This window comes from Fusarium sambucinum, chromosome III (genome assembly GCF_050947815.1).
Source record: "Fusarium sambucinum isolate potato_lamoka chromosome III, whole genome shotgun sequence".
Taxonomy (NCBI): Eukaryota; Fungi; Ascomycota; class Sordariomycetes; order Hypocreales; family Nectriaceae; genus Fusarium; species Fusarium sambucinum.
In genome coordinates this window covers 5,061,243-5,085,868 of record NC_139292.1, presented here as the reverse complement: position 1 = coordinate 5,085,868, position 24,626 = coordinate 5,061,243, and the positions used below count along the sequence as shown (strand labels likewise).

The following is a 24,626-nucleotide window of genomic DNA, read 5'->3' as shown; positions in this document are numbered from 1 at the left end:
TCTCTCTTCATAGGCCAGTATTCATGAATCAAGTGACGAAATACATGAATAAGTTCACAATTATCAGGCAGAGATCAAGTTAGAAGACCTTTTGTCAAAATATATTATTTCAAGCAAAAGGCTGTGGTCTGGCAAGCAAGTGACACTCTCCCACCTCACTTGTCCAACACTTACTCGCAGTGCACAACAACCCTCACGGCAAAACGAAGTCTTTCTTTCTTTCTTTAACAAATTCCGAAACGAAAAAAATCAGATTCAGAAACGTCCTAATGATATTGAGATACCAACAATGCAGGAACCCGTCAACACAAAGAGCCCTTTAACGCCAAAGACCAGGCCATTACAATGTGACGAAATCGAAATCGAAAAAGACACTCACGAAATGTCGACCCCTAACTACTATACTCAACTCAGTTTTCTACCAACCGATTCAAAAGATGAAGAGGGTACTCATCGCGATAATATGAAGGAGGAAATGAAACTCGAAAAGGAGCGATATCCCGGCGCAAAAAGCTGGGCTCCTGCCGAAGAGCGCCTTTTTGAGATACTATTTATGCGACAGGATTTACCCATGCTTCCTACGACATGGGATATAGATCTTCGCGGAATCCCTATATCAGACGTCGTTTTCCAGACTTCTGAGGACTACCCCCCTATCGTCTATGCTCATCTCAAGAACTTTGCGGGTACGTTGACTCCAACTTGCGCGAAGCCATCACTCACCATTCTTAGCAACGCAAGCTCTTACTAGGCTCGTGGATCTCACATCGAAAATCAGAACGACTTGTCAAAGCGGACATCGGAATAGAGCACCACAACATATCAAACGAGAGATCGACAGATATTTGAACTGGGCAGCGCAGGACGGCGGGTACATGCATCTGCGCATCGTTCCAAACATCACGACTGAAGTTATTGACACTACAATACCCGAAGATGAAATTACGGAGTACATTTCGAAGCGCATGAGAGTACTCGCCAAGCTTCAGCGCGAGTTTCTTCGTGCGGACAGAAATCCTCAGTTCTGGGATGTTGTCAAACCTCGTATCTTCAAATCACCCAAGAGTAAGACGGAACCAAAGATCAAGATCGAGATAGACGATGTGTCACCATCGTGCACTAGGTGGCTGACGCCTGCCGAAAGCCCAGGTGGTTTGCGTTCCCATATCGAAAAAGTTTCTGCGATGGCAGAAAGTCACAAGATTGGCATCAAAGTAGAGCCTGGGCTCAAGAGTCCCAGCCTTTTTGCTACTGCACGAATCTTTGAGGCCACAAGTATCTCAAAGGCCTCGTCGCCTCCGTATTCCCTGTCATCACCTCCAGCTGGCCGCCCCCAAACACCCCCTGAGTATACCTACACCCGCCATCCTCCTGTGGTATACGGCCTGTTCATTCTCAACACTTCAGTCCTTGTCCTTACGACGGATTCATCCAAAGGACCCGACTCATATGTTAGCTTCCATGTGCAGGTTGACTTCTTCGACGAACATCAGGGTATTTGGAACGCCCTGACCATTGCTCTTGCAGCATGCCTTGCTCGTGATGAACTACGGACTCGTGTCACTGATTTTGAGGAGCTGCCTGTCGTGGAGGACAGTGACCCAGATGCTTGAAATCCTGGAAAATTGGACGATAATGACTATTGTGACGAATCGATTACGAGTTTAATGTTGCTGCTATGAATATTTGATGGACTTGCTTTGAACATGTTCTATTTTACAGCTTCGATTAGCGTTGGTGTTGTGTTGTTAATACCCTGGCTCTGTAGCATATAGTAATGGAAGTTTGTGTCTCAAAACGTTGTGTCAGTGAGATGCAGAAGATCCCCGGGATAGTCGTTCTATTTTTTAGATTGTATGCTTGCCAAGTCAGGTGAGAGCTTCTATTCATTCATCATGCTCTATTCTATCCATGCCGTGATATATCTAACCAGTCATTTCCATCTATTCCTAACGCCTGAAAATGACGGCCATCCGCAGCCTCAAACATCTTTTTCTATCTGTACATATGGCCATTGCTATTCATATCATAGCGTCCGCTTCTTTAATACGTTATACAGGGGTGGGTGGCGGCAGAAACGGCGCATAAAAAGGGAGGGTTCAAAATCATCAAGGTAACGACAAGGGTGAGAAAAAAAGTGTATGCGAAGTATGTGTGGAGATTTCTACATTTCCTTGATCTCGCTGGGAATAAAACCTTCGAGCTGCCGGAGAAGTCGTTGGTACAGGAACAGCATGCAGCCGCTCTGGATAAAGGTCCATACACCGCGAGGACCGACGCCGCGGAACCATCCTGCAATGCCTTCTGTACGGTAAATCATGCGCAAGCCGGTAAAGACGGAAGACGTATCGAGAGCAACAGCGCCGGGTCGTGGCCGGTGGGTGCTGGGAGACGAGGTCGAGATATGCCGGATTTGTGATGTGGCATGGTGGTCCTTGGTCGCCCGGGGTTCTGTGGGTGCGCTGATCTGTGTCTGAAGCCGTGTCTTGACGACGTCGAGAGGACAGGTGATAACACCAGCAAGGCCACCAGCTGCGGCACCCGTAAGAAGCTCAAGGGAGACGCCGATATCGCGGCTCTGCTTGTACTTGCGAGCCCAAGTGGTGAATTGCTCCCAAAACATGAATTGAAGAGCAGAGAAAGGCAGGTCACGGTAGAGAGTAGCCTTGTAGCCGTAAAACAGGGCAGAGGCGCCTTCTAAGCGCACAATGGTGCGAGCAGCATCGACAGTACCGCGGTAGTTGTAACCTGAGGTGAAATGAGGGTTGTTGTAACGTCCTTGCAGTTGTAGTCGTGTCTTGAGAACTTCTGAAGGGACGTAGACAATCGACGCAGCAAGATCTCCAAGGAAACCTGTCCGAGTTTGTTAGTATTTGTGAGTAGCCCAGGTTGTGATGGATTGCCGTACCTGCTGCTAGGTATGATACATGTTGTTGCACACCGTGATCGATCAAGAATCGCTTGCTCCATTCATATGTGCCAAAGAACATGACCGTTCCAGGAAATGAACCTCCGAGAGCGGGAATCCATCCTCCGTAGAGGCCTCGTCTGATACCCTCTTGTCTCCATATGGTGTAGTAAGACTGCCCCAAAGATGTGTATCTTGATGGGACGTGAGGATCGCCCTGTTGTCTTGTCTTGACGGTGTCAAGTGAGTGCATGAGCAGGTCGCCGGTAGATCCTCCAATTCCACCTGCGATCATGGCCTGTCGTTGAAGTCCCATGTTAGTGCATTTCGAAGACGAACAGGTCGGGAACGCTGAGTGGTGCGACCCATGACACATTGGTGGTTAGAACGTACGTGGAGATACGGCGGTCGCCCCTCGGCTTCGACATCTACATCTTGTGCGGTCATATTCTGTTCCTTTGCAAGACTGACACTGCTTCTATCTTCCGAGCGACGTCCCGTCCAAGCAGCATGACGATGCTCGGGGGATGGCGCAAAGTCGCTAGCAGCTGTTGTCGATCCGCCGCTCGTCGTTGTCGATTGGGCGAATGCAAGATCAGAATCCTGTTGTTGAAGACCCAGGGGCATATCCGGGGTCGAAGTCTCGAATCGAATCGGATCGGAGGAAATGGTTGGCAAACACGACCGATTACAGTCTAAAGCGGAACTGCTCGGAAGGAATAAAGAAACAAAAAGAGGATCCCAAGAAAAGAGAGATTATTCGATTATAATAGATCGCTCAACTGCGATGTTGCGTACAGAGGAGCGAGCGAGCGTCGCTGGGTCGCAAAGAAAGATATGAAAGCCACGTCTGAAAGTCGGCTTGATATGTCAAGAATTTTGACCTGAAGGTCTTGGCCGGCTTTTACCAGGCTAATCGCGGATTGCGGCTCTTACTGGTAGTGGGCTTTGCTCAGCGGTCTCTAAGTGGTTGATCAGGGACCGATGTTGATTTACAGCGCTCATCAAACGTCACCCAGCTTTAATGGGTGGCATGGATTGGGTGGAGGCCGCTGAAAGAATTTCTTTCAAAAAAGGCGGGCAATTTTTCTTATCTTATCTCGCGTCATTTCTCCAAAGCATGACCAACGTTAATAGATCTTTCATGAGATCGCTTGAACTTCCTTGGCAATATTACTGATGTGTGAGTTTATATATTATACACGATTTAGTGTGTCATAATTCATATTTATGCTAGTCACAAATTCTGCCGTTCTTGTTTTCATAATATTTGATACATATCGTACATTTTCAACAACCATCACTCTACCAATAGTCGTTTATGCTCACGCCATGGAAGTGCTCCAAACTTGCGAAAAGGAAACACAATATGAGTGACTCGACCCGTAATCAGCTGTTTAGACACTGGTCCGTATGTGTTGCTATCAAGACTCGACCCTGGAGGCCCATCTCCTTCCACCCACACATGACCTTGCGGTACTCGCACAGTTGACAGCGGATGAGGCGCCTTTGTCTTGATCACATCGTTCTCCAGCGCCACTACGCGCTTAACTGCGATTGTCTCGGGATGTAGTGGACTCCTTTTGTAGCTTCCATGTTAATTCTCATCAATTGCCTTTTTCCTAACTGCAGAAAGGGTTTTGTTCCTACCGTAATGTTACCACCATGCCCCTCTCCAAGTTCTCTTGGGGCGACCATTTCCAGTTGAGAATCACATCCCGCCGCAGAGTTGAATCTTTGTCGTCGTTTATCAGAGGGTACATGGATGCGCCGTCCACAAAGGTCAACTCTGCAACGTGCAGGTTGAACATGGCGATGACGGGGATCCAAGTTGCGAAACCAAAAACTCTCAAAGCCGTCGATCTGGCCAGGCTGGGCTGTCCATTACCTCGAAGGCGTGCCCACATTGAGCTCAGAGCCATTGCATATGCCCTTTTATTGATCAAGTGAGGATTGTGATCTGACCATTGCTGAAGGGATAGAATGTCGCAATGGAACTATTGCTGATTGATCACCCGTAGAGATGTATCGTCCAAGTATAGAAATGCCACTGCGCCTACGCTGCTCTCGGCTAGTTCCAGAGCCAGTATCCCCGACCTATCAAATCAGAATCATTGAGTACACCTAGAGGGGAATCCAGAGCTATGTATTTCGATAACCTCAGAGTATCAGGAAAATTGACCGCTTGAAGCATAAGAGACGAAATTAGTAGGCCAGTTCATGCTCCTTAGATTATAGTTTCTAGACTACTTATTTATACCATAAGGCTTGGGATGATGCAACTTTTTTGCTACCCACTATCTAGGTAGGATGAACATCTTGATGGAGCTGGTACTTCTGAGGTCACTGGGCATCGCACAAATCACATTACTGGTATAGGAGGTATTCGAAGTAATCAATAAAATTTTCGTTAACGCCGTTTCAGATGCCTTCTATTACACCCTTTTACTTGTCCGATAGCCCTGTAGAGAAACTATTTTGCGATAGCTTCAACCGTCCTGCCCACAGTCCCGCAGACTACATAGTTTCAGGAATGTTCTCGTCACTGTCGCTCATGCTCTCGTCGCCGCTAACCTCAGCGTTCTCACGCTCACGCTTCTCCATCAAAGCTTGGAGCTCAGCGTCATCACTCTCGGTGACAGCCTTAGGCTCCATCTTGACTGTCAAGTGACCGCCTGCAGCCTCAATACTGGCTCGGATATCAACGATAGCCTCTTGCAAACGAGTGATACCAACAGACTTATCCAAGCATGTGCTGGTGAGGACGTAAAGAGGGGGAGACACAAGCTTGACCTTGACCTGAGTGTCCTCAGTGTTCTTGGCCTCGGCTGTGCGTAGAGCGGTCTTGACAGCATCGATACCCTCGTAGCCGAAGCAGGTGACCTCAACATCGGCTCTGACCTTGGTGGGCTGGGGAGTGAGTCGCTTGCCGATGTATGTCTTGAGCTCCTGGGCGGTAACCTCGTCGGGGAAGGTGATGTCGTTCCAGACTTCAGGGTTGCTTTGTAAAGTTAGCATGCGTTCTTACTCCAACATTTTACCAACTGACGTGATGGAAAGCTTGAAAGCGTCGAGAGCATGGCCAAATTTCTTGTTCAGAGGCCAAGCAATGGCCTGGTATAGAGTCTCGAGGGGAATCTCGGTGGCTTTGGCAAGATGGATCATGACTGAGTGGACCATCTTGCTCTTGTTGTATCGCTCCTCACACTTGACGATATCCTCAGGGGAGACTCGTCGCTTGGAAAGATCGATGTAACCTGCCGCAAAATCAATACCCATGCCCAATTGTGTTGTAGCGGCAATGCTAACCCTTCTCTTTGTCCACACGGAGTACCACGACGACCTCGTTGCGACCAACTCGGATGAGCTTCTGGATAGATCGGATACGTCTTCTGGACAGCTCAGAGAGCAGAATCATGCCGTCAATGTCATCGTACTCTAGAAGCTTAACGTAGGCACCCATCTCGGCGATCTGGAATTGGTCAGACCAAGGTTTGTTTCCCTACAGATCAGGCTGCTACTGACCTGCTTGACATTGACCATGACGAAGCTGTCGATCTCCGGATACTTCTCCTCGTAAAAACGGCAGTTTGTTAACGACATGTTGGCGGTATTGTCGAATATTCAACTTAGGTATTCGGTCGGGGTTCGATTTCGAGTGTTGTCGCGCGCGGGAATTCGGTCTTTAAAATGGCCGTAAAAAGAAAGGCTCGTAGAAGAAAGGATTTTCTCGTGATAAGTCGTAAATCGTCACGTCAACAATAGATGTAGAGGGGAAGAGTCATAATTTTGACATTTTACAGCACTTGATGGTGGGGTTGTGGCGGGGTGTGTGGCTCGTTCCATGTTGGGTGGAAGGAAGGAAGATACTTACCTGCCTGTGGGTGCCAGAAAAGCTAGTCTCCTAAGGCCTAGGCTACAAAAATAAATAGCCTAAGAAGCCTTGTCTGATCAATATAAGCTGATCCACTAATTTCGCTCCTTGTCCTACCAGCGGGAAAATTTTCTGACACCCTGAGGGGTACCTGAAAAATCCGGCAAAACGTCGCCGCCCAGCTGCTTGTGAGTCGACTACTTCCTGCCCATGGCTTGTTGCCATGATGGAAGCTCCACACGTGACTGACCAAAGGTAAACAACTTCACCTACTTGTTAGCAAGAGCATCCATAACAATGGCTCCTGGTAAGTTAGACGCGGTTATCACTGCAAATGAATCGCAATGATTTGCTGACCAGATCCTAGCGACTCAATACGAACTTTCGCCGCCTCCCACCGACGCGGTGTCGTCGATCGCGTTTGCGCCATCCTCCGGAACCAAGCTCCTTGTTTCGTCATGGGACAAGAAAGTGTATTGCTACGATATCGCAGGTGGAGCTGGCGAAACCACTCTTGTCAACACATATGAGCACCGAGCGCCTGTTTTGGATGTCTGTTTCGGCGCCAACGACAATGAAGCCTTTACTGCTGGCATGGACTGGGCTGTCAACAAGTTAGTAAATGTGGACGTATGCGCCTCGATCAATTGTGCTGACCACGGTGAACAGAATCAACTTGGAGACTGGCGAGAAAACTCAGTTGAGCAAACACGCTGCGCCAGTACGATCTATAGCTTACAGTCCTACATTCTGTGAGTAATTGGATCACCGATACCGCTGAGATTGACTCATACTGATACTTTGATCTAGCTGTCCTGGTTTCTGCGTCCTGGGATTGTAGCTTGAACCTTCACAACCTGAATGACCCTTCAAGCACCCCCATAAGGGTCTCTCTTCCTGGCAAACCCCATGCGTTGGCTGCGAGCCCCACGAAGATTGTGGTCGCTATGGCGGGTCGTGTTATTAACATCTATGACCTAAAGACCATTGTTGACCTATTTGCAACCGGCTCCTCTGATCTTCAGCCATGGCAACAACGTGAATCGTCCCTGCGATACCTTACCCGTGCGGTTTCTTGCATGCCTAACGATGCTGGATACGCCACTAGCAGTATCGAAGGTCGCGTTGCAGTCGAGTGGTTCGAGGATACACCAGAGTCGCAAGCTCGAAAGTATGCTTTCAAGTGCCATCGTCAAGCAGCACCAGATGGAGATGGAGATATTGTGTACCCCGTCAACGCCCTGGCCTTCCACCCTGTTCATGGAACGTTTGCTTCAGGAGGTGGCGATGGAACCGCTGCTCTGTGGGACGCCGAGGCAAAGCGACGACTGAAGCAGTATCAGAAATTCCCCAACAGCGTCGCTGCACTTGCTTTTTCGAGTGATGGTAAGTATCTTGCTGTCGGTGTATGCCCTGGCTTTGAGACTGGGCAGGAAGAATACAACGGTGCTGGCCAGACATCAGTGTTGATTCGTGAGCTCGGCGAGAACGAAGCCAAGGGCAAGGGGGCCAAGTAGATGGAGCGTGTTTTAACTTCATGTTCTCCCAAAGGCGTTCTGGTGGTTGCGGGCTTCTCGATCTGTGTTACTGTACTATTTACGCTTCAAAAGAGGTGACATCAATATACCCTTGTCATGAATTGGTGTCAAAACAATGTAAATAGCTGCTTAGGTTGTTTTTTGCCGGCATTTTCCTCACGGGCTGATGAGCTTATGTATGTCATACGGAATTCAGAACTCCCAGGGATGGGCTTCTTTGTAGATGTGGTCTGCCGTGTTCACATGCTGCTGCTTTATGCATGGTAGTTCTTTTCCAGACGGCCATCGGCTGAGGATATCCTAAAGACGCCTCTTTCTCGTTGAATCCGTCACGACATTGGTATTCTGGGCTGTTTGGGGGAGACGCACGTGGCCACGGATCAGGGCCAGGAAGCTTATAGTCTCGGATACGCACTCCTTTTCTGATAGTATATTGCCCTTTTTTCTCGATTGTACGGGGTGCCCCCCTGGGCACAGGTCTCAGTTTCGTCCAGACAACGGCTTCGAGTAGTCGACTTGGTGATTCTGGTGAGGGTCTCCCGTGTGACATATGCTCATCTCCCGTAACTGTATTCCCTTCAAAAGATTAGCACAACTATTAACAGAGATGTGTGGAATTATTTTGCACGTGGCATACTTCTTGCACGCTGCGTATCTTCGTCAGAACGGATTGATTCTGTTCGTTGTTTTTTGGCTCTTCGTTCCAATTTCAGGGGTAACTGTACTTGAATGTATTGGTCCTTCTCATCCCCCGTTGGAGTTAGTTCTAGGGGTCGTTTCTTTCTGGTGCTCTTTTGGGGTGTCTCCGGGATACTATCTGGATGTTTAGTAAACTGATCCGGCGGATGATCTCAATTTGACGGCGTACCACTGAACGTCAGTAAATTCATTCATCAGTGAATCTTGAACCTCGACTTCATCTTTGATCTCTGGGGACGTGGATTGAGGTCTCTTGTAGACTATGATTGTATGTTCTAGTAGGTTGGATGATGTATCGTCGTTGTCAATGGAATGGAGCCCCGTGGTCTCTATACTCTGCAGCGGTTGTTGGCGCATCATGTTTTCGGCCGAAATCATAATTGCTAACAAGGAAGTTCTGTAAATAACTGAGACAGTAGGTGTTCTGATTTCAGAGACTCGAGAGTACCAATGAAGCTCTGCACCTGCTATAAGTTTGCATTGTGTTTGTTGTGGCAAGAGGCCTCGAACTTCTGCCACAATGGAAAGAAGGAGCACCTGGGACTATCTTGGCAGGCGGTTCAACCGTGACTCCTCATTTTTTACACACCCATAGGCATGTGTGCTTCACTCTCGCATAGATATCAAATAATATGGAAAGTTTGGTAAGCAGTTGTGGAAGTGATTATTGCCTTGGGGTTTGAACTCATTTACCAGGCTTCAAGTTGTCCAAATTTTGTGTCACTGCGATCTTGTGACGCGAATGAACAATAGAATTAATGAGATATGGAAAGCTAATAATGCTAAATCAAGGGAATGGAGCATTCTGATTCTACCAAAAAGTGACTGAACCGCGGTCTTCTGTAATTTGACCGGCCTTCGAGATAGTTATTCGTCCCTGTTCGCATGCATTCCTCAACCAAAGCACTGAGCCAAAGACCAAAGACCAAAGATACAGCTTCTGTTTTACCAATGATATGAAGGCTTCATCATAGCTCCAATTCTTTCCTTCCAATCCAACTCATGCCACTCGGCATGGATCTGCGGCCTGGGCCGACCTGGTAGCCATCGCCAAAAGTTCGCGTTGAGACGGGCACCCTATTCACCCCGCTTCACAGGAGAGATGGGCTTGAAAGTATCAGCAGGAAGATATGGGCCGTTTTATGGGAGAACTTACCTTTGACGGCTGTACATGATCAAGGGTGCCGCCCATCTGCAGCAGCCAAACATCTGGACCCCCAATGGCCTGGCCTTTACGGTAAAGGAAATCGTTGGGGAATCCTGGATCAAACTTCACAGCACTATCGATCTCCTGGATGTCCTCTTGAGTGAGTTTAAGGGTGAGTGCCTGGATGTTGGCTTTTAGATGCTCCACCTTCCGACCACCGATAATCGGAAAGACATAAGATGTCTTGTGCATGACATATGCCAGTGCGACGCTGGTGATGAGTGTGGTCTTACGGTTAGAGATAGATTCCAGCACACGACTGGTTCTGATCTCTTGCTCACTGGCCTCCACCTTTCGTCCGTCCTGAGCATTGCGCTGTTCTTCGCTCTTGAACTTCCCACCTCCGAGGGACCCCCAAGGGGCAATTCCCATGCCTTCAGCTCGGCACATGGGAATGATGTCTCGCTCAAAATCGCGCGAGGATGCGGACCAACGACCCTGGTAAACGGAGAATTGGCGAAGTCCATTGCAGCGAGCGTACTCGTTTGCCTTGCTACGAGACTCTTAGCCACTTGTTCAGTCTTGATCACATGTGTCATCTCACCTCACAATCCAAGCAGGGGTATCACTGATGCCTAAGTGAAGAACTTTGCCTGACAGGACGAGCTGATTAAGAGACTGCATCAGCTCTGGAATAGTGGTACTCCCATCGTACCAGTGAACATATAGCTTTAACGAAGTTAGTAAGTCGTTATTTATGGGAGGAAGAAACATGCCAGATCAATGTAGTCAGTCTGTAGATTCTTAAGACTGGACTCGACCGAAGTTCTAAGACTTTTGGTGCCATTGCCACAGAAGTTCACCATGATGTTGGGATTACCAGGTCCAGCCCGAAAGTTTGTCGTATATTTGGTAGCAATAACTGGGGAGGGGGGTCAGTGTCGTGTCAGTGAAGTGACAGGCAAAAGCGACAAACCGATCTCATCCCGATTTCCACGCTTCGACATCCATTCCCCCACCCATCTCTCGGTCTCTTGGAATTGGTAGTTGTTGGCAGTGTCGATAAAGTTACCTCCCTTGTTCGAATTTAGTAAGACATATCTAGCATATCGGGTGATCCGCCATTCATACTTGTTCGTAGTAAAAGTCCAAGATTGACTCGGCTGTAGACTGGTTGCATTCGCCCATCAATTCTTTCCTGTATCTCATTTAGTTAAAGCGCAGAAAGTGCATAGACTCGCTCTTACCAAGAGTTTCCAAAGTTCATGGTACCAAGACAAATAGGAGAGACCCAGATGGAAGCAGTAGGTGACAGCAGGCGATATCGGCCCAGAGGGCTCTTGGGAGGCGGTGCAGAGGGGAGTGCCATTTTGATCCGTGATGGTGTTCCCCGAAGTTTCTTGCGAGAAAGGGCACTGAAGGTTTGGGTAGAAAAGAATGATGCGGCAGAGGATGATGCGGTATAGGTAAGAGGTGGGAAACTGCGTTGCCAACAGTTGAAAATCGATGTATATCAATGACAAACAGCAGTATTGTCACTAGCTGTAGTCATTGATTCATAATCGAGAGGAGGAAAACTGGAATATATGTCAATTAGGTTCCTTCGAGGCTCCCGAGTTTTCAGGGCGGTGATTCACTGTTTTTATATTCAAAGCCATTGTTTGAAATAGGCAACTTCAACCCAAGACAATACATCTAATGTCACCGTGGAACGGTCCTTCTGGCTCCTGATTCAAGTCTCTGATTCCGGTTAGAAGATGAAATGAACACGCACTGTATTATGTCAATCGGTGTTTATGTGTTTATCGCCGTGTCGGAGTTAAGGAGTTCCAAGCAGCAAACAAGATTTCTCTCAATCTATTGGTACGGCAACGAGACTCCTCAAACGCAACGACATGACATTTCTTTTTCTAGTGTTAGTATTATCGCCGAAGAGGACAATAAGTCGGCGTTAAGTAATTATTGACAATATGTAATGCTCGATATTGTGTTTCTTTGTCACGGACGATCAAAATCGATAAATCGCAGCCTGCATGGTAACTTCAGCGCAATTATAGAAGAAGATTTTTAGACGTTATCGAACTCATGATAGATAAGAATATATGAGATATCTAAGTTAATAATGATAGACATGAACAAATACTATTCAAACACAAAATACAATTCAAAAGTTGATAATGACTTACCCTGGGACTACCCCAGATAATTCCTTGCTCAGTCGTAGTCGAGTTTAAGGGTTCTCTTCTCATTGGACTAAACCTCCAATCTAAAATTTGGCCGGTACGTACCATTCTCCATCCCCAATCTCACTTCAATTGGCCTAGAATCTAACCTAGAATCTGTGCATCACACCACCACCGATACCGCGAGCGACATATCAAGACGACGAATTGAGCCTCAAAATACAAGCTCACGAAGCCGAATCTGGACAAAATTGGTCCGAACCAAGATGAAGGCCGCCTAGATGGCCTCACCAAGCCCCGCCCCTCCCAGGGCTGTCGTTCACGCTCTACGTGGTGTGCTCCTAACCACATCCTTTTCGGTCATTCTCTTGGCTGAAGAACGACGTCGACGTCTCAATATCGCCCGGGCAGCCCTTGACAATGCTAAGAAACTCCACACTGCGCGAGTGAACAGAAATGCGACTGCGCTGGCCGAAAGTTACAACAGTAGACGAGAATTTCCGATTGAAGTTGCCCACGATTTCTCACACGCCCCCACCAACAATCCTCTTCGCCGCCGTCGACAACGAATTGATTCATTGGAGACCGAGTTATCGAGACCGAAAGAGATCATATCGATAGAAAACTTCGAGGCGACATTGTCCGGGGACTTCGACCCGGCTAGCACATCGCAAACGAGCCAGAGGAGATGGGATGAATGGGATGCAGCCCGAAAGGAACTGTCACGAATATCGGAGATCAACCCATTTACAAATAATGGCTATTCGATCAGGTTTTCCCCAGATGTCAAATTGTCAGCTCTGCAATCACGGACTCGCAAGCCAAGGACTCAGAGACCAGCCACCAGGCCTAACACCAAACCGAACGCCAAAGCGACAGGATCACAGCATGTAAATGCCGCTTTGAACGGACAATTGAAATCTATACTGCAACTAGACTTCATCGTCACAGAGCTGGAGACCCTGGACTTATCAGATAGTCTTCGTGCTGAGAAAGAGAGAAATGCCGTCGGGCTACTTGAAGAATTGTCCTCAAAACAGGCCGAGGAGCCCAAGGAGATTCTATCAAGAGGCATTCGGTTACTTCAATCTATCGCGGCTTCATGCGAGTACAACAATATCCCTAGTGTTCTGGGTGCACTACGTCCAATCTGCAAGGATGCCAGTCTTCTTGCTGTACCCTTCTTTGACAGTTTGAAACAAAATCATAACGCAGAAGGTGTTCGTCAATTTTTAAGAAGCCTGTCGAGTTTCCAGCCCGAATCAACAGGAACAAAAGACGTCAATGAATGGATCATGCGACTATTGATGCACAACTGGAGGAAGACGAAGGACTTTGCCGATATACAAAACATTTATGGTTTACTTCAAGAAGGTGGACTTTTTGAGGACGACGTTTTCCCAGTATCTACACAGTATGCTGTCAGGCGCCGAGTCATCCTCATTGCCCTTGACGCTGGTGATGATGCTACTGCAAGTGCTGAGATGGCTTTGCTCTCTAATATGAGATTTGGAACATCTGGTATCGATGTCAAGCTTTGTGGGCGATTTATTGTTCGAGACGCGGAATTAGGACGCTGGGATGAGGCTGTATCCGAGCTTCAAAATTTTGGGTCCAAGGCAAAGGAATCAGCTCAGTTTCAGAAGGTGCTTTCATGGCTTACAAAGACATATTGCAAGGACCATATGCCCTCACAAGTGGATATATTTGTGAGAGATCTTGTTGACAATCACGGCATGACGTTAAACAAGCCTCTCGCTTTCTTGGTCATGGATAAGCACGGCAGAACACGCAATATCCAAGCACTGGTTGCATGGGTGCAGTTCTGCCAGGATGGTGGATTGGAGATGGATCAAGTCTTCTTCAACGAGATTGCCGACAAATGCTGCAAGTATTGGAGCTTGTCGCGGATCGATGTGGTTCGCATGCTAAAGGACGTACGAAGCTCTAAATCTTGGATTCAAGACCCTCTCCTGACTAGGTATGTGAGCGACGGTGCCTTGCATAGCCTTCACAAACCCCTACCAGGAGAGAGAGCGGATGCGTTTGGACTCGCCCAGACCCTCCCCGAAAGACGAGGAGACTCAATCACTATCTATGAGCGAGCTGTTTTCAAGCACATGAATACTCTTGCCCTCCGAAACGATTGGAGCGGTACTTACAGTGCTTACTTGGAGGCGACCAAGGAAGGTCTTGGCGACTCGTCGCGATGTCTTCGACTGGCGGTCGTGGCTAATATTCATATGGAAGGGCCACATTCGTGCACAGGATCAAGACTCATCAACGAAGCTCACAATAGGAAACACGATATCAGTGGCGCGTTGGTGCCGATGTTGATCGCACGGCTCGAGGTTGGCGACAACGCGGGCGAACTGCTTCACGAGAACCTTCTTAAAGGTCAAAAAATCCACGATAGTGTTTACAACAAGGCCGCCCGAGTTCTCACACAAAAGGGAAATCCTGAGGCTGCGATCATGGTGTGTGAAGTTGCGGCACGAGAGAACGGTATGGGTGAGCTGGCATACAATCAATACAACTTTGCCAGTCTTATCCACACGTATACTGGCCAAGGACGCTATACAGACTTGTTGCCACTAATCAACAGTTTCATTTCGAAGTCTGAGTGGTGGCAAGGTAGCAAAGAGTGCAAGGAGTCGATCAAATTTGCAATGAAGCATGTGGCTTCGCGAGCGGCAAGGGATAGGAAGCATGAGGGCTCGTACGAGCAAGTTCTGTTGCGTCTCGAAGGAGCCCTTGAACATATCAAGTACCTACGAGCGATGAATCGGCAAGATCGGGAGACTTTGACCAAAGAGGTCATTGGTGCCTTCACATCGATAGATGAGCCAGCAGCTTTTGAGGGGGGTTTCTTTCCAGATACACAAGCTGGACGACAGCCACCGAAAGATAAGAGGAATGCGGACTGAGAGTCATCCACGAGGCGAGACTCAGCAACCCAGACCACAAGCGAGACAAGGCATCGCATTGTTGAAGATGACTTGCATTCACAAAACCAGACTACAGACGATGTCCGAACATGATGATAGGAGAGGACGAAACAAGAAAATATGCCATAACCGAGCGAGAAAACCATTCTTTTTTTAGAATCAAATGACGGGAGCAATCTTTCGAAAGCATGTACAGTTAGAAGGAATATGCATTGGCATGGCGTAGATATCATTGTTACATGAGAAGCTCTTTTTTGATATATTGGCCTCTTAGATACGTCGACTTTTTGTTCAATGGTCTGGTAATATTACGCATGATATGATATCGTGTGTACAATAGTAACAATACAAATGAATAACAACAGATTGATCAAAGTAAAGTTATCTGTTCAAGAGACAGCAGGTACCTCACAAAAACAATTGACATATCTCGTCACATCAAAGCACATGCAAATAAGCTTATATACAGCACGTACGGTTGCATTTTGCATGTGATTCTGTTTATCTCTGAATGCAAAGTAAGCTCGCAACTGCAAATGATGAACTATTTTACTGGCGGAGACTAGTTTAGTAGTGTCACATGCATGAGCGTATTCGTGTAGACCAGACCCATTATCATAAGATCTGTTTTGTAGGTCATCAATCGGACATTGATTGGACACATTCAATCGCAGGAACAAAGCATCAGACAGTAATACTGGATCCGAATACGTTTCTCATTTTTCCCAGACGAAGTAATACCGGACTCGGCAGAGAGTTCAAGAAGAAATTGGGTCGAACCACGTACGATTTTGAATTAATTTTGAGGGTCTTGCTCTTTCACATGCGTGTTCCAGATCCGGAACCTGGCGGTGTCCCTTTAGTTCATCGAACCATGTCCAGCAGATATCAGCTTCCTTGGTTGGCTGCTCCTTTAGCGGTCAGGGTGCCAACGGGTCGTAGTGGCGCGATGGTCAGTGATGCAGCGTTGCGGGGTGAGGCTTATAGGGACTTTACAGTGGGTTGGTTCCCTGGAAGAATAAAATGACAGCCCCAGAGAATGGAACTAAGGATTGCCCGATGACTGTCAAGGGTCCATTGGATCATCTTTTTTTCTTCTGCCCCTGACATTGAGCGATCCAATGATTTATAGGCTGATTTGATGATATCTTAAAGGATGAATGTCACAAGAATGGGAAACAAAAGGTCACTATAAACGGCGCATATCCGGTCAATTGCAACTAGGTAGACCAAGAGGGAATATTGCCTTTTTTAAATATTTGTAGTCTCCTCAACCGTCCAACAAACTTAGTTGTGGTTTATTCCTTCCAACTTTTCCAAAAGTCGAGAGCGTCATTGTCCAGATCTACGCACCTGAGTTGTCAGAGATATACTCACATTTGGATATCTGTAAGTACCCAGTCTCAATTTCGCATTCAGTGCAATTATTCTTATTCTTATTCTCTTTCACGGCGATACTGCCCTCTTCTTTTGTCTGGCCACTCAGTATCGACTGTAACACCAAACTCTTTCTTGACCACCAATCGAACTTCCCCCTAATTTCCATTTCCAGGGTCATCGATCCGAAAACTTACCCATCCAATTTCTCGCCCCCGATCCGCGATTAATAGACCCCCCACTCCCCATCGAAATCCCAGGTCTAAGTTAAGTTCCAAGACAAGACAAGTCCAGTCTTAACTACCGCGACTCGACCTTCCTTCTTTTTCCTCCTGTCTTGTCAACAACAGTCAAGCTACCCGAGCCTATACTTTCAAAAATGGCTTCAACACTCACAACAACCGAGGCGCAATGTCGCCGCCGCGAACAATACCATGAAGCCGATGTCGTCGTTGTAGGAGCCGGTGTATTCGGTTGCACTATGGCTTTCTCTCTCGCCAACCAAGGCCGATCCGTCCTTCTCCTCGAGCGATGGCTCAAGGAGCCCGATCGCATTGTCGGCGAACTTCTCCAGCCCGGCGGTGTCGCCTCCCTTCAGAAGCTCGGCCTTGGACACTGCATCGAGGGCATCGACGCAAAGCCTTGCTACGGATACACCATTTTCTACCACGGCGAAAAGGTCCTCGTTCCTTACCCTGGCATTGACGACAAGGGCAATCCTACGCATGCTTGGGGAGGTCACAGCACAGGAGACAGGAGTACAAGACCTTCGGGATGCAGTTTCCACCACGGTCGCTTCATCAACAAGCTACGAGAGTCGTGCATAGCCCATAAGAACATCACCGTTGTCGAGACTGAGGTTGTCAAGACTCTGCGTGGAGAGGCGTCGGACCAGATTCTCGGTGTCGAGAGTCGCACCATGAACAAGGAGACTGGAAAGAAGGAGCAAGATTACTACTTTGGACAATTGACCATTATTGCTGATGGCTATGACTCCAAGTGGCGCCAGGAAGTTCTCAAGACCAAGCCCAAGGTCTGCTCAAAGTTCTACGCTCTCGAGCTCATCGATTGCGACCTTCCTCAGCCTGGCCATGGCCATGTCATTATTGGCAACGCTTTCCCCATCCTTCTCTACCAGATCGGGACCCACGAGACCCGCGCTCTTATCGATGTGCCCCAAGGCATCCCTGAAGCTTCGCCCGAGAACGGCGGTGTCCGTGGCTACATCCGCAATTTCGTCTTACCTGCTCTTCCTCCCTCGATCCGACCATCAGCTGAGAAGGCTCTTGAAGACGGCAAGATTCCCCGAAGCATGCCCAACAGCTGGCTCCCCCCCACGAAACAGCGCTCCAACGGAGCAATTCTTCTCGGTGACGCTATGAACATGCGCCACCCGCTTACGGGCGGTGGTATGACTGTTGCATTCAACGACGTTGTTATCCTGTCAGAGCTGCTGCACCCTGATAAGGTCGCTGATCTTGGCGATCCCAAGTTGATCAACAATGCCCTCGATGAGCTTTACTGGAAGCGCAAGCCTTTGACTGGTATTATCAACGTTCTGGCCCAGGCTCTCTACTCTCTGTTCGCTGCCAATGACCGCCAACTACGTGCTCTCCAGTACGGATGCTTCACTTACTTCAAGCGCGGTGACACTGACGGCCCCGTCGCTCTCCTTGCCGGTATTCTCCAGCGTCCTTTCATCCTTGCCTATCACTTCTTCTCTGTTGCCTTCCTTGCTATCTGGCTCAACGCATGCTCCGTCGTTGGCTGTGGAATATTTGGCATTTTCAAGTTCCCTCTCGCCATTATCGACGCCGTCCTCATTCTCTGGAAGGCATGCATTGTCTTCATTCCCATTATGTGGCGCGAGTCCTTCCAGTAGAGAAATGAAGTATTGGAAGGGAAAGAAAAACGAGCATGGTGGTTTTTATATAGCGAAAGCTGCGGCGTTTACGGAGCTTTGTCTTGGGATCTTTACGTCAAGTTTTTAAAAAGATTCCATGTTTCTTTTGGGCTGTTGAAGATTTCAAGAGGAGGGACTGTTGTATATATCCCATGGATGGTTATGAGACATTTGAACATTTTGAGGTGTTGAGCGTGGGGAGTGACTTTTTATTATTACATATACAACACGCTTGACCTGGGACTAGACTTGGGACAATCAAGTAAAATTCCATAAAGATTAATATTAATTGCAACCCCATAAATTCTGATCATTTACTCAGTAAAGTCGACCCTGTGGCGAGCAGAAGAGTGAGCCGAATGATATAGAGAAGTAAGACGCAGGGATGTGGACTTTTGTATTCAATTTAGATTACAAGAAGATCTTGTTGACCCGTGATTGCCTGCATTTATCCCCTCATTTTTTCCCTTCTTGGTATTCCAACTCTATGTCAATCTTCGTCTGTAGACGCCAAACATCCAGCTCGCTCGTAGCACCGCGAGTCCAATAGCCATCTTGATGCTGTCCTGAATTACGTTGAGCTTGCTTCCACCGACTTCGTGCCACTCGATAGGCACCTCGGCAACCTTGATGCCAGGACTAGTGCCAATAACACTGCCATCGTGGCCAAGAACTGGCGTCGCGGGCGCTGACTCGGCGAGCATGAGCATCTCGATATCGAAGATCCATCCCTCGGTGTGCATATAGGGGATGATGTGAGGGAGTGATGCACGAGAGAAGAGCTTGAAACCGCACTGAGTGTCGCGGATGCGGGATGTTGCTGGGGGAGTGAGGATCATAAGGACAAGATGGAAGGATCGCATGAGGAAGTTGCGCAATGCGGAACGCTGTATCGTATTAGTTGTATATTCGTTTGGGGTTCATCACGGGTATAGCTTACCTTGACGACAGCCTCACTGCCGACAAGATGGGCACGGCTGCCAATAGCAACACCGCGGTGAGATCCATCAACAACTTCCTCGCATCCTTCAATAAGCCTGCCGGCATCAGAAAAGCGCGAGGCTCCGTCGGCGTCGGCGAACAAGATATATTCGCCCCTCACGTGTCTGAAACCATGTGTGGTCGCTCCGCCCTTGCCTCTGTTGCGCTCAAGTGAAATGACTCTGAGAATGTCATGTAGACCATTTTCCTGGGCGAACTGAAGAACGACGTCCACGGTCTTGTCCCGGCTTCCATCATCGACTACCAAAATCTCGTAACCTGCAAGGTCCTCCTTGGGAGCGGTTCGTCCATGTCGCTTAGACGATGGGCTCGTGGAGGTGGATGCAGGTACTGTGGCACGACCGAAGTGTTCATCAAGGTAAGCGACCGCCTCTACCAGAGTTGGGATCACACGGTCTTCTTCATTGTAGGCTGGAAATACGACACTCAGGCGCACTTGAGCGGGCTCGATGTTGCCAGCATCGGGAGTGGGATAAGCTTCGGAAGGCTTAATGTGCTGTTCGCTGTGCTGGCGCTCTGCAAGCCAGCGATCATACCAGCATGGCAGAGGTTGAGGCTGTGTTCGTCCGGTGGTGGGATGGCTCGTAACGTAATGCTTCTCGGCGGGGTGGACGGGACGAGGCTTTGGCGCGACGAGATGTAGTATGACATAGAGCTAAGAGACAGAGGTGAGAATGACAATGCGCGGGGCCATAGAGGGGTTGAGCAAAGGACATACCTCGAAAAGAGCCAGGGTAATGAGACCGACGAAGAGGACGACAAGGACGTGAACAGGTGTAGCCTCAATCCAGGTCCAGAGAGGCCTGAGGAATTCGGGCAGCTCACGGGGTGTCTCGGCAGCCATGTTTGGTGTTGAAATGCGACAAGCGACTGCGGAGCTGCAGCGGATGGAGAAGGGGGGAGTATTAGAATCAAATGACGTTCATGAGAAGTGACTTTTCTTTTTTGTTGAGTGTCACAAGAAAAAGGTAAAGAAAAAAAAGTATACGCCCACTTGGCGAAAAGGTTACAGTGAAAAAAAGAAACGCGGTACGTGGCCGCGGTTATTTGCTTTGTACTGAGACGAGCGCCCGGTCAAGGCCACGAAGCATCTCCAATTATCCGTACAGAGTACCTGGGCCTAGGTTGCATGGATGAAGGGTTCATATGGACTACCTAGTTGATTACGTAGCTACGTCAGTAGGTAGAGATCGGCAGGGACCAAGTGAATTGACGAATGACATTGCTTATTTTTAGATTCATTTCAATGCATGAATAAGTCTGGATAATAATCTGGGGTTGCCTTTATTTGATTAATTGTGTAGATTGTGTTGTTAAAGTCGATGATTGTTCATTGTGTCACTGTAGGAGATAATGAATGGCATCCAGCATATAAGAACGAGTAGGTAGTGAATTAATTCTGTTGGCCAACAGCTAAAGAAAATGTGGCCCAAAAGACAATCCCGCCAACGCTTCCAGAAGAAAAAAGAGAGTTTAACTCTATAATTATATGGCACCAGAGTCCTGCTCTGGGTCTCGGCTCTTAAAGCGTGGCGCCTGTCAACCACCACTTTCAAGCCTCCAACCCAACATGATCCGACTTGGAGGGATGGGATACCCCCCAGCCCCCCAAGCACTAACAAAGCACTAGGTTGCCTTGTCAGGCAGTTGGTTGTTTCTGTTGTTCGAACCTTAATTCGAATAGAGTCCTGCTCTATCCTAGTGGAGAGCTTGGTGGACGGTTTCGGTTTTTAGCTGGCAGGCTTTTGTCAAGCCGAAGCTGCGCTGTGCTTTCTTTGCCAAGCAAAAGTAAAGCTTGTGTGTTGGTCTTTTGTGCTTGATTATGAGCTGAACCCTTTAGGGGCCAAGCAAATCTTGTACATGGCGAAACTCAGATCATGACACCGGTTTGGAAGCGCTGAGCCAGACGATCGCGGGGATCAGGAGACACAGAGTATGACATGCCAAACTGAGTATCCCGAACAACCTCCTTGCCCTTTAGAGAGAGTGGCTGAGGGAAGGTAGGGGCGGGAGAAAAGGCATACGTCTGCACAGGGGACTGACTTCTGGGGCTAACATCGCCCTCGTAGTCAGCCTCGCTAGCCTGATAGGCGGTGCTGGCACTGCTACTGGTGAAGGGAGATGAGGTAGATGAGCCGGGGAAGTTCATCTGGATGGCCTGGCTGTCGTGCATGGTTTCGGCGACGGCCTTTGCAGTGCGCTTGCGGTTCTCGGCACGAATCTTGGAGCGATCATGGCGAAGAGCACCACTTGGGCCACTGCTTACAGAGTCGCAGGCAGCGTGGGTGGGAACATGGCGATAAGGCTGTGAAGGTTTGGTGGGCTTGGATTGTTCGACCTCCTTAATCTTGCCTGCGTCCTTGTGATCGCGAGCACGCTTGATGGAGCTGAGGATGGACATCTTGGTGATTGTTGTGTGAGTTGAAGAAATGATGTTATAACAAGGGCTGTTTTTGTTTTGAAGTTGATTTAGAAGTGCTATTGTTGCTGGAGCTGTCTTGATTGTTGGTGTAGTCTGATGAGAAAATTCGTCGATGTAACGGGCGAAGCTGTCTAGATATAGAGCAACTCCAAAAGAACGATTATAGCCATGATTAGAAGTGTCGATGGTATAGAGAGCCAGGTCCGTTGAAAGCTGGCGTCAAGGTTGAGTGGGCTTCACACAGATACGGCCCGCAACGGCGTTGGAATGGCCGATCTTTACTCTGTTCGAGACTCCAAGTTGGAAGGCAAACGACCTCATCGGAGGCGCCAAAGTCAAGCGCCACCCTTGCGCCCTCTCTGATCTCCCCCTGCGGATCAGACAACCCGGCTAGTTCAGTGTATGCGCAGGACAAACTCAGTCATGAATGAAACATATCCAGGGGGTTTCACTGTAGAAGGAATGTAGAAGCATCTACGTTGTGATTGAGCGTTTAGCCACTGGTTGCAGATCTTTCTGAGAATGAATCGCGAGCTGTCGTCATTGAATCATGTGCAGTGTCTTCGATTTAAGTGATGTTGGGTCGATGAGATGATCTCCCGTCTTGACCAGATGTCAGTGTCTTAGACAAGCGCGACATCGGCCTTTACCGTGCCTTATCAAAGCTACAATGACCAGGAACAGGCACGTGTAAGAGCACAGGCAGGCCGAAAGGCCGAATTCATGGACTATTCTATTCTTACCCTTGATTCTCAACGGAATCATCCGTCCAGGCACGAGCTGCCCTTTGGCCTTATAGTCGTTGTGGCTTGCGGTGCCGCGGCGCGGTGGACATGCTTAGCCATATGCAGAGCATCGCCCTCGCTTTTTTCTCTCAAGCACCGCCAGTATAGTGATTGCTAGATGTTTATCCAGCCAGCCTCTCAGTGTGAGCGGGTGTCAGTGGCTGTCTGAGATCGTTGCAGATTCTTCCAGACCTTTGTCTTGGACGCCACCAGGGCTGGGTTGAGCAACCAATAATAAGTGTTTATTGACTGAGAAGAGACAGAGGCTGAAACTTGAGTTCTTATTCTTGAATTGTTTGTTTTAGCAAGATGAGCGATTGCCAAGAAGTGATTGGATTGCATCTCGGCGTTATTGATGTTACTCCTGATGCCAAGTCAAGACGTTGACGATGCGTCGTGGGGAGTGGAGAATGCCGATCAGCATCACGTTCACTAATCTGTCCGTATGTTTAGGCCAATATGATGTATTGCTGGGTAGCACGGCAGTGTAAAGTATGAATACATCCTTTGAAATGATGTTGCCTTACGAAGACTAGAGTTTTCCACGTCATCTCGTGGTTCACTTGTGAATATCATAAACGCCCCATGAGATCAGTTCAACACGAAACGAAGATGGGTAGAAGTTTCTCTCAACGGTTTTGTGCATGTATCCTCAAGAGGTATTGGCTAGAAACGAAGATGCCTCACTTTGAGAAACGAATCGTGGCGTCAATCCCTGCACCGAAGTGTTTCGGTGGTCTAAATCTACCGGTCTCTTAGGTCATTGACGTGGAGTGATTTTTACCCCTTGGCTGAGAAACTAGACGCCTCATCGTTTTACTGCTGCCTCAACTTGCCCGTGATGTGTTGTTGGTGTCTGATAGGTTAGTTGTTGTTTTTTGTAAAAATAAGAAAAAGGAGAAAAATTGAATGTCACCCCGTCGCTGTCTCATGCATGAGGGAACGTGCCGTGCCCTGGCAGCTTTGACAGCCCGGGGACTCCCCTGTCGATATTCATCTTCTGCAAGATCAGATCTGCATCAGGGATGATACCCCAGGCCAAGCTATTGCACTAAGGTAAGTTATCCCAGGTGAGCCAAGCCCGCCACACAACTGCCCAACAAGAGATAACATCTAACAAACATTTAGTTTGTTTCAACCCATCAAGAATAGCACGGACCGATTAGAAGATCAATGCTGTTTAACAAGGTCTTGAATCTGTTCCATTAGAAACAAAAGCACAAACATTGCCTCAAGTCGATCCCCCACTATTTGTCATTTTCTACTTAAACCAATCTCAATTGGGATCGCCGTCTCACGCTAGAAGCTTTAGAAGTCTAAACTGACTTCCCAGAAGAGTTAGGATCCCAAGCCCTACTTCTATTGTCTCTCTCTGGCCGCTTGTATGCAGTTGGATCCAGCAAAAAAAAGTAAAAAAACGCTCGGCTTGTCTTGGCATCCAATATCAATAGACCCCCTGGCGGTGAAGCCGACGATACTGAAACTGTTTGAGAATTTGTATCTTGGCTTACATCAAGACTTTATGTTTCTGTCCAAAAAGCTCCGGATATGAATGATATATAAGTGGGTAAAGTAGACAAGCCACGAAACAAAGGAGGTTTAAAGACTGCGGATGCGATGAAACTTGATTCTTAGCAGATTGTATCGTCAGACAGTATTGTCTCCCTCCCTTTCTCTAGGTACTTAAACGCCTTGTTTACTTGGACATACATAGGTCTGCGTTTTGCCGAACAGCCGGGCTCACCGCTAATATCGTTAACCTCTCGGTCTTTTCTCATATGCCTTGCTATATAGACCACGATGGCATCTTCCGCTATTAGTAGAAAGGATATTCTGAGTA

The 24,626-nt window shown here is 48.1% G+C and overlaps 10 protein-coding genes across 10 annotated transcripts; 4 read left to right on the top strand and 6 right to left on the bottom strand.

The window, feature by feature from the left end:
• Positions 1-289: 289 nt before the first annotated feature.
• FSST1_011878 (uncharacterized protein) lies at positions 290-1,613 on the top strand (the record flags this gene model as incomplete). The annotated part of the gene is made up of 2 exons (XM_083235051.1): positions 290-686; positions 733-1,613. 2 exons carry the CDS (start codon positions 290-292, stop codon positions 1,611-1,613), a joined length of 1,278 nt encoding a protein of 425 aa, XP_083081574.1.
• A 551-nt stretch (positions 1,614-2,164) lies between these two features.
• Positions 2,165-3,535, bottom strand: FSST1_011877 (mitochondrial carrier domain-containing protein; the record flags this gene model as incomplete). Its single annotated transcript, XM_083235050.1, has 3 exons — positions 2,165-2,853; positions 2,909-3,206; positions 3,302-3,535. The coding sequence occupies 3 exons, from the start codon at positions 3,533-3,535 to the stop codon at positions 2,165-2,167; spliced, it is 1,221 nt and encodes a 406-aa protein (XP_083081573.1).
• A 673-nt stretch (positions 3,536-4,208) lies between these two features.
• On the bottom strand, positions 4,209-4,830 carry FSST1_011876 (endopeptidase catalytic subunit; the record flags this gene model as incomplete). Its single annotated transcript, XM_083235049.1, has 2 exons — positions 4,209-4,488; positions 4,559-4,830. 2 exons carry the CDS (start codon positions 4,828-4,830, stop codon positions 4,209-4,211), a joined length of 552 nt encoding a protein of 183 aa, XP_083081572.1.
• A 595-nt stretch (positions 4,831-5,425) lies between these two features.
• Positions 5,426-6,511, bottom strand: FSST1_011875 (translation initiation factor eIF2 subunit alpha; the record flags this gene model as incomplete). Its single annotated transcript, XM_083235048.1, has 4 exons — positions 5,426-5,909; positions 5,958-6,165; positions 6,218-6,380; positions 6,434-6,511. 4 exons carry the CDS (start codon positions 6,509-6,511, stop codon positions 5,426-5,428), a joined length of 933 nt encoding a protein of 310 aa, XP_083081571.1.
• A 568-nt stretch (positions 6,512-7,079) lies between these two features.
• Positions 7,080-8,299, top strand: FSST1_011874 (WD40-repeat-containing domain protein; the record flags this gene model as incomplete). The annotated part of the gene is made up of 4 exons (XM_083235046.1): positions 7,080-7,089; positions 7,150-7,396; positions 7,452-7,534; positions 7,593-8,299. 4 exons carry the CDS (start codon positions 7,080-7,082, stop codon positions 8,297-8,299), a joined length of 1,047 nt encoding a protein of 348 aa, XP_083081570.1.
• Positions 8,300-10,096: 1,797 nt separating this feature from the next.
• Positions 10,097-11,535, bottom strand: FSST1_011873 (NADP-dependent oxidoreductase domain-containing protein; the record flags this gene model as incomplete). Its single annotated transcript, XM_083235045.1, has 7 exons — positions 10,097-10,126; positions 10,176-10,719; positions 10,771-10,895; positions 10,943-11,088; positions 11,143-11,242; positions 11,298-11,364; positions 11,414-11,535. 7 exons carry the CDS (start codon positions 11,533-11,535, stop codon positions 10,097-10,099), a joined length of 1,134 nt encoding a protein of 377 aa, XP_083081569.1.
• A 1,095-nt stretch (positions 11,536-12,630) lies between these two features.
• Positions 12,631-15,390, top strand: FSST1_011872 (uncharacterized protein; the record flags this gene model as incomplete). The annotated part of the gene is made up of 2 exons (XM_083235044.1): positions 12,631-15,214; positions 15,302-15,390. 2 exons carry the CDS (start codon positions 12,631-12,633, stop codon positions 15,388-15,390), a joined length of 2,673 nt encoding a protein of 890 aa, XP_083081568.1.
• Positions 15,391-17,053: 1,663 nt separating this feature from the next.
• Positions 17,054-18,556, top strand: FSST1_011871 (squalene monooxygenase; the record flags this gene model as incomplete). The annotated part of the gene is made up of 1 exon (XM_083235043.1): positions 17,054-18,556. One exon carries the CDS (start codon positions 17,054-17,056, stop codon positions 18,554-18,556), a length of 1,503 nt encoding a protein of 500 aa, XP_083081567.1.
• A 506-nt stretch (positions 18,557-19,062) lies between these two features.
• On the bottom strand, positions 19,063-20,423 carry FSST1_011870 (dolichyl-phosphate beta-glucosyltransferase; the record flags this gene model as incomplete). The annotated part of the gene is made up of 3 exons (XM_083235042.1): positions 19,063-19,464; positions 19,518-20,234; positions 20,298-20,423. 3 exons carry the CDS (start codon positions 20,421-20,423, stop codon positions 19,063-19,065), a joined length of 1,245 nt encoding a protein of 414 aa, XP_083081566.1.
• A 1,026-nt stretch (positions 20,424-21,449) lies between these two features.
• Positions 21,450-21,980, bottom strand: FSST1_011869 (uncharacterized protein; the record flags this gene model as incomplete). The annotated part of the gene is made up of 1 exon (XM_083235041.1): positions 21,450-21,980. The coding sequence occupies one exon, from the start codon at positions 21,978-21,980 to the stop codon at positions 21,450-21,452; it is 531 nt and encodes a 176-aa protein (XP_083081565.1).
• Positions 21,981-24,626: the final 2,646 nt, after the last annotated feature.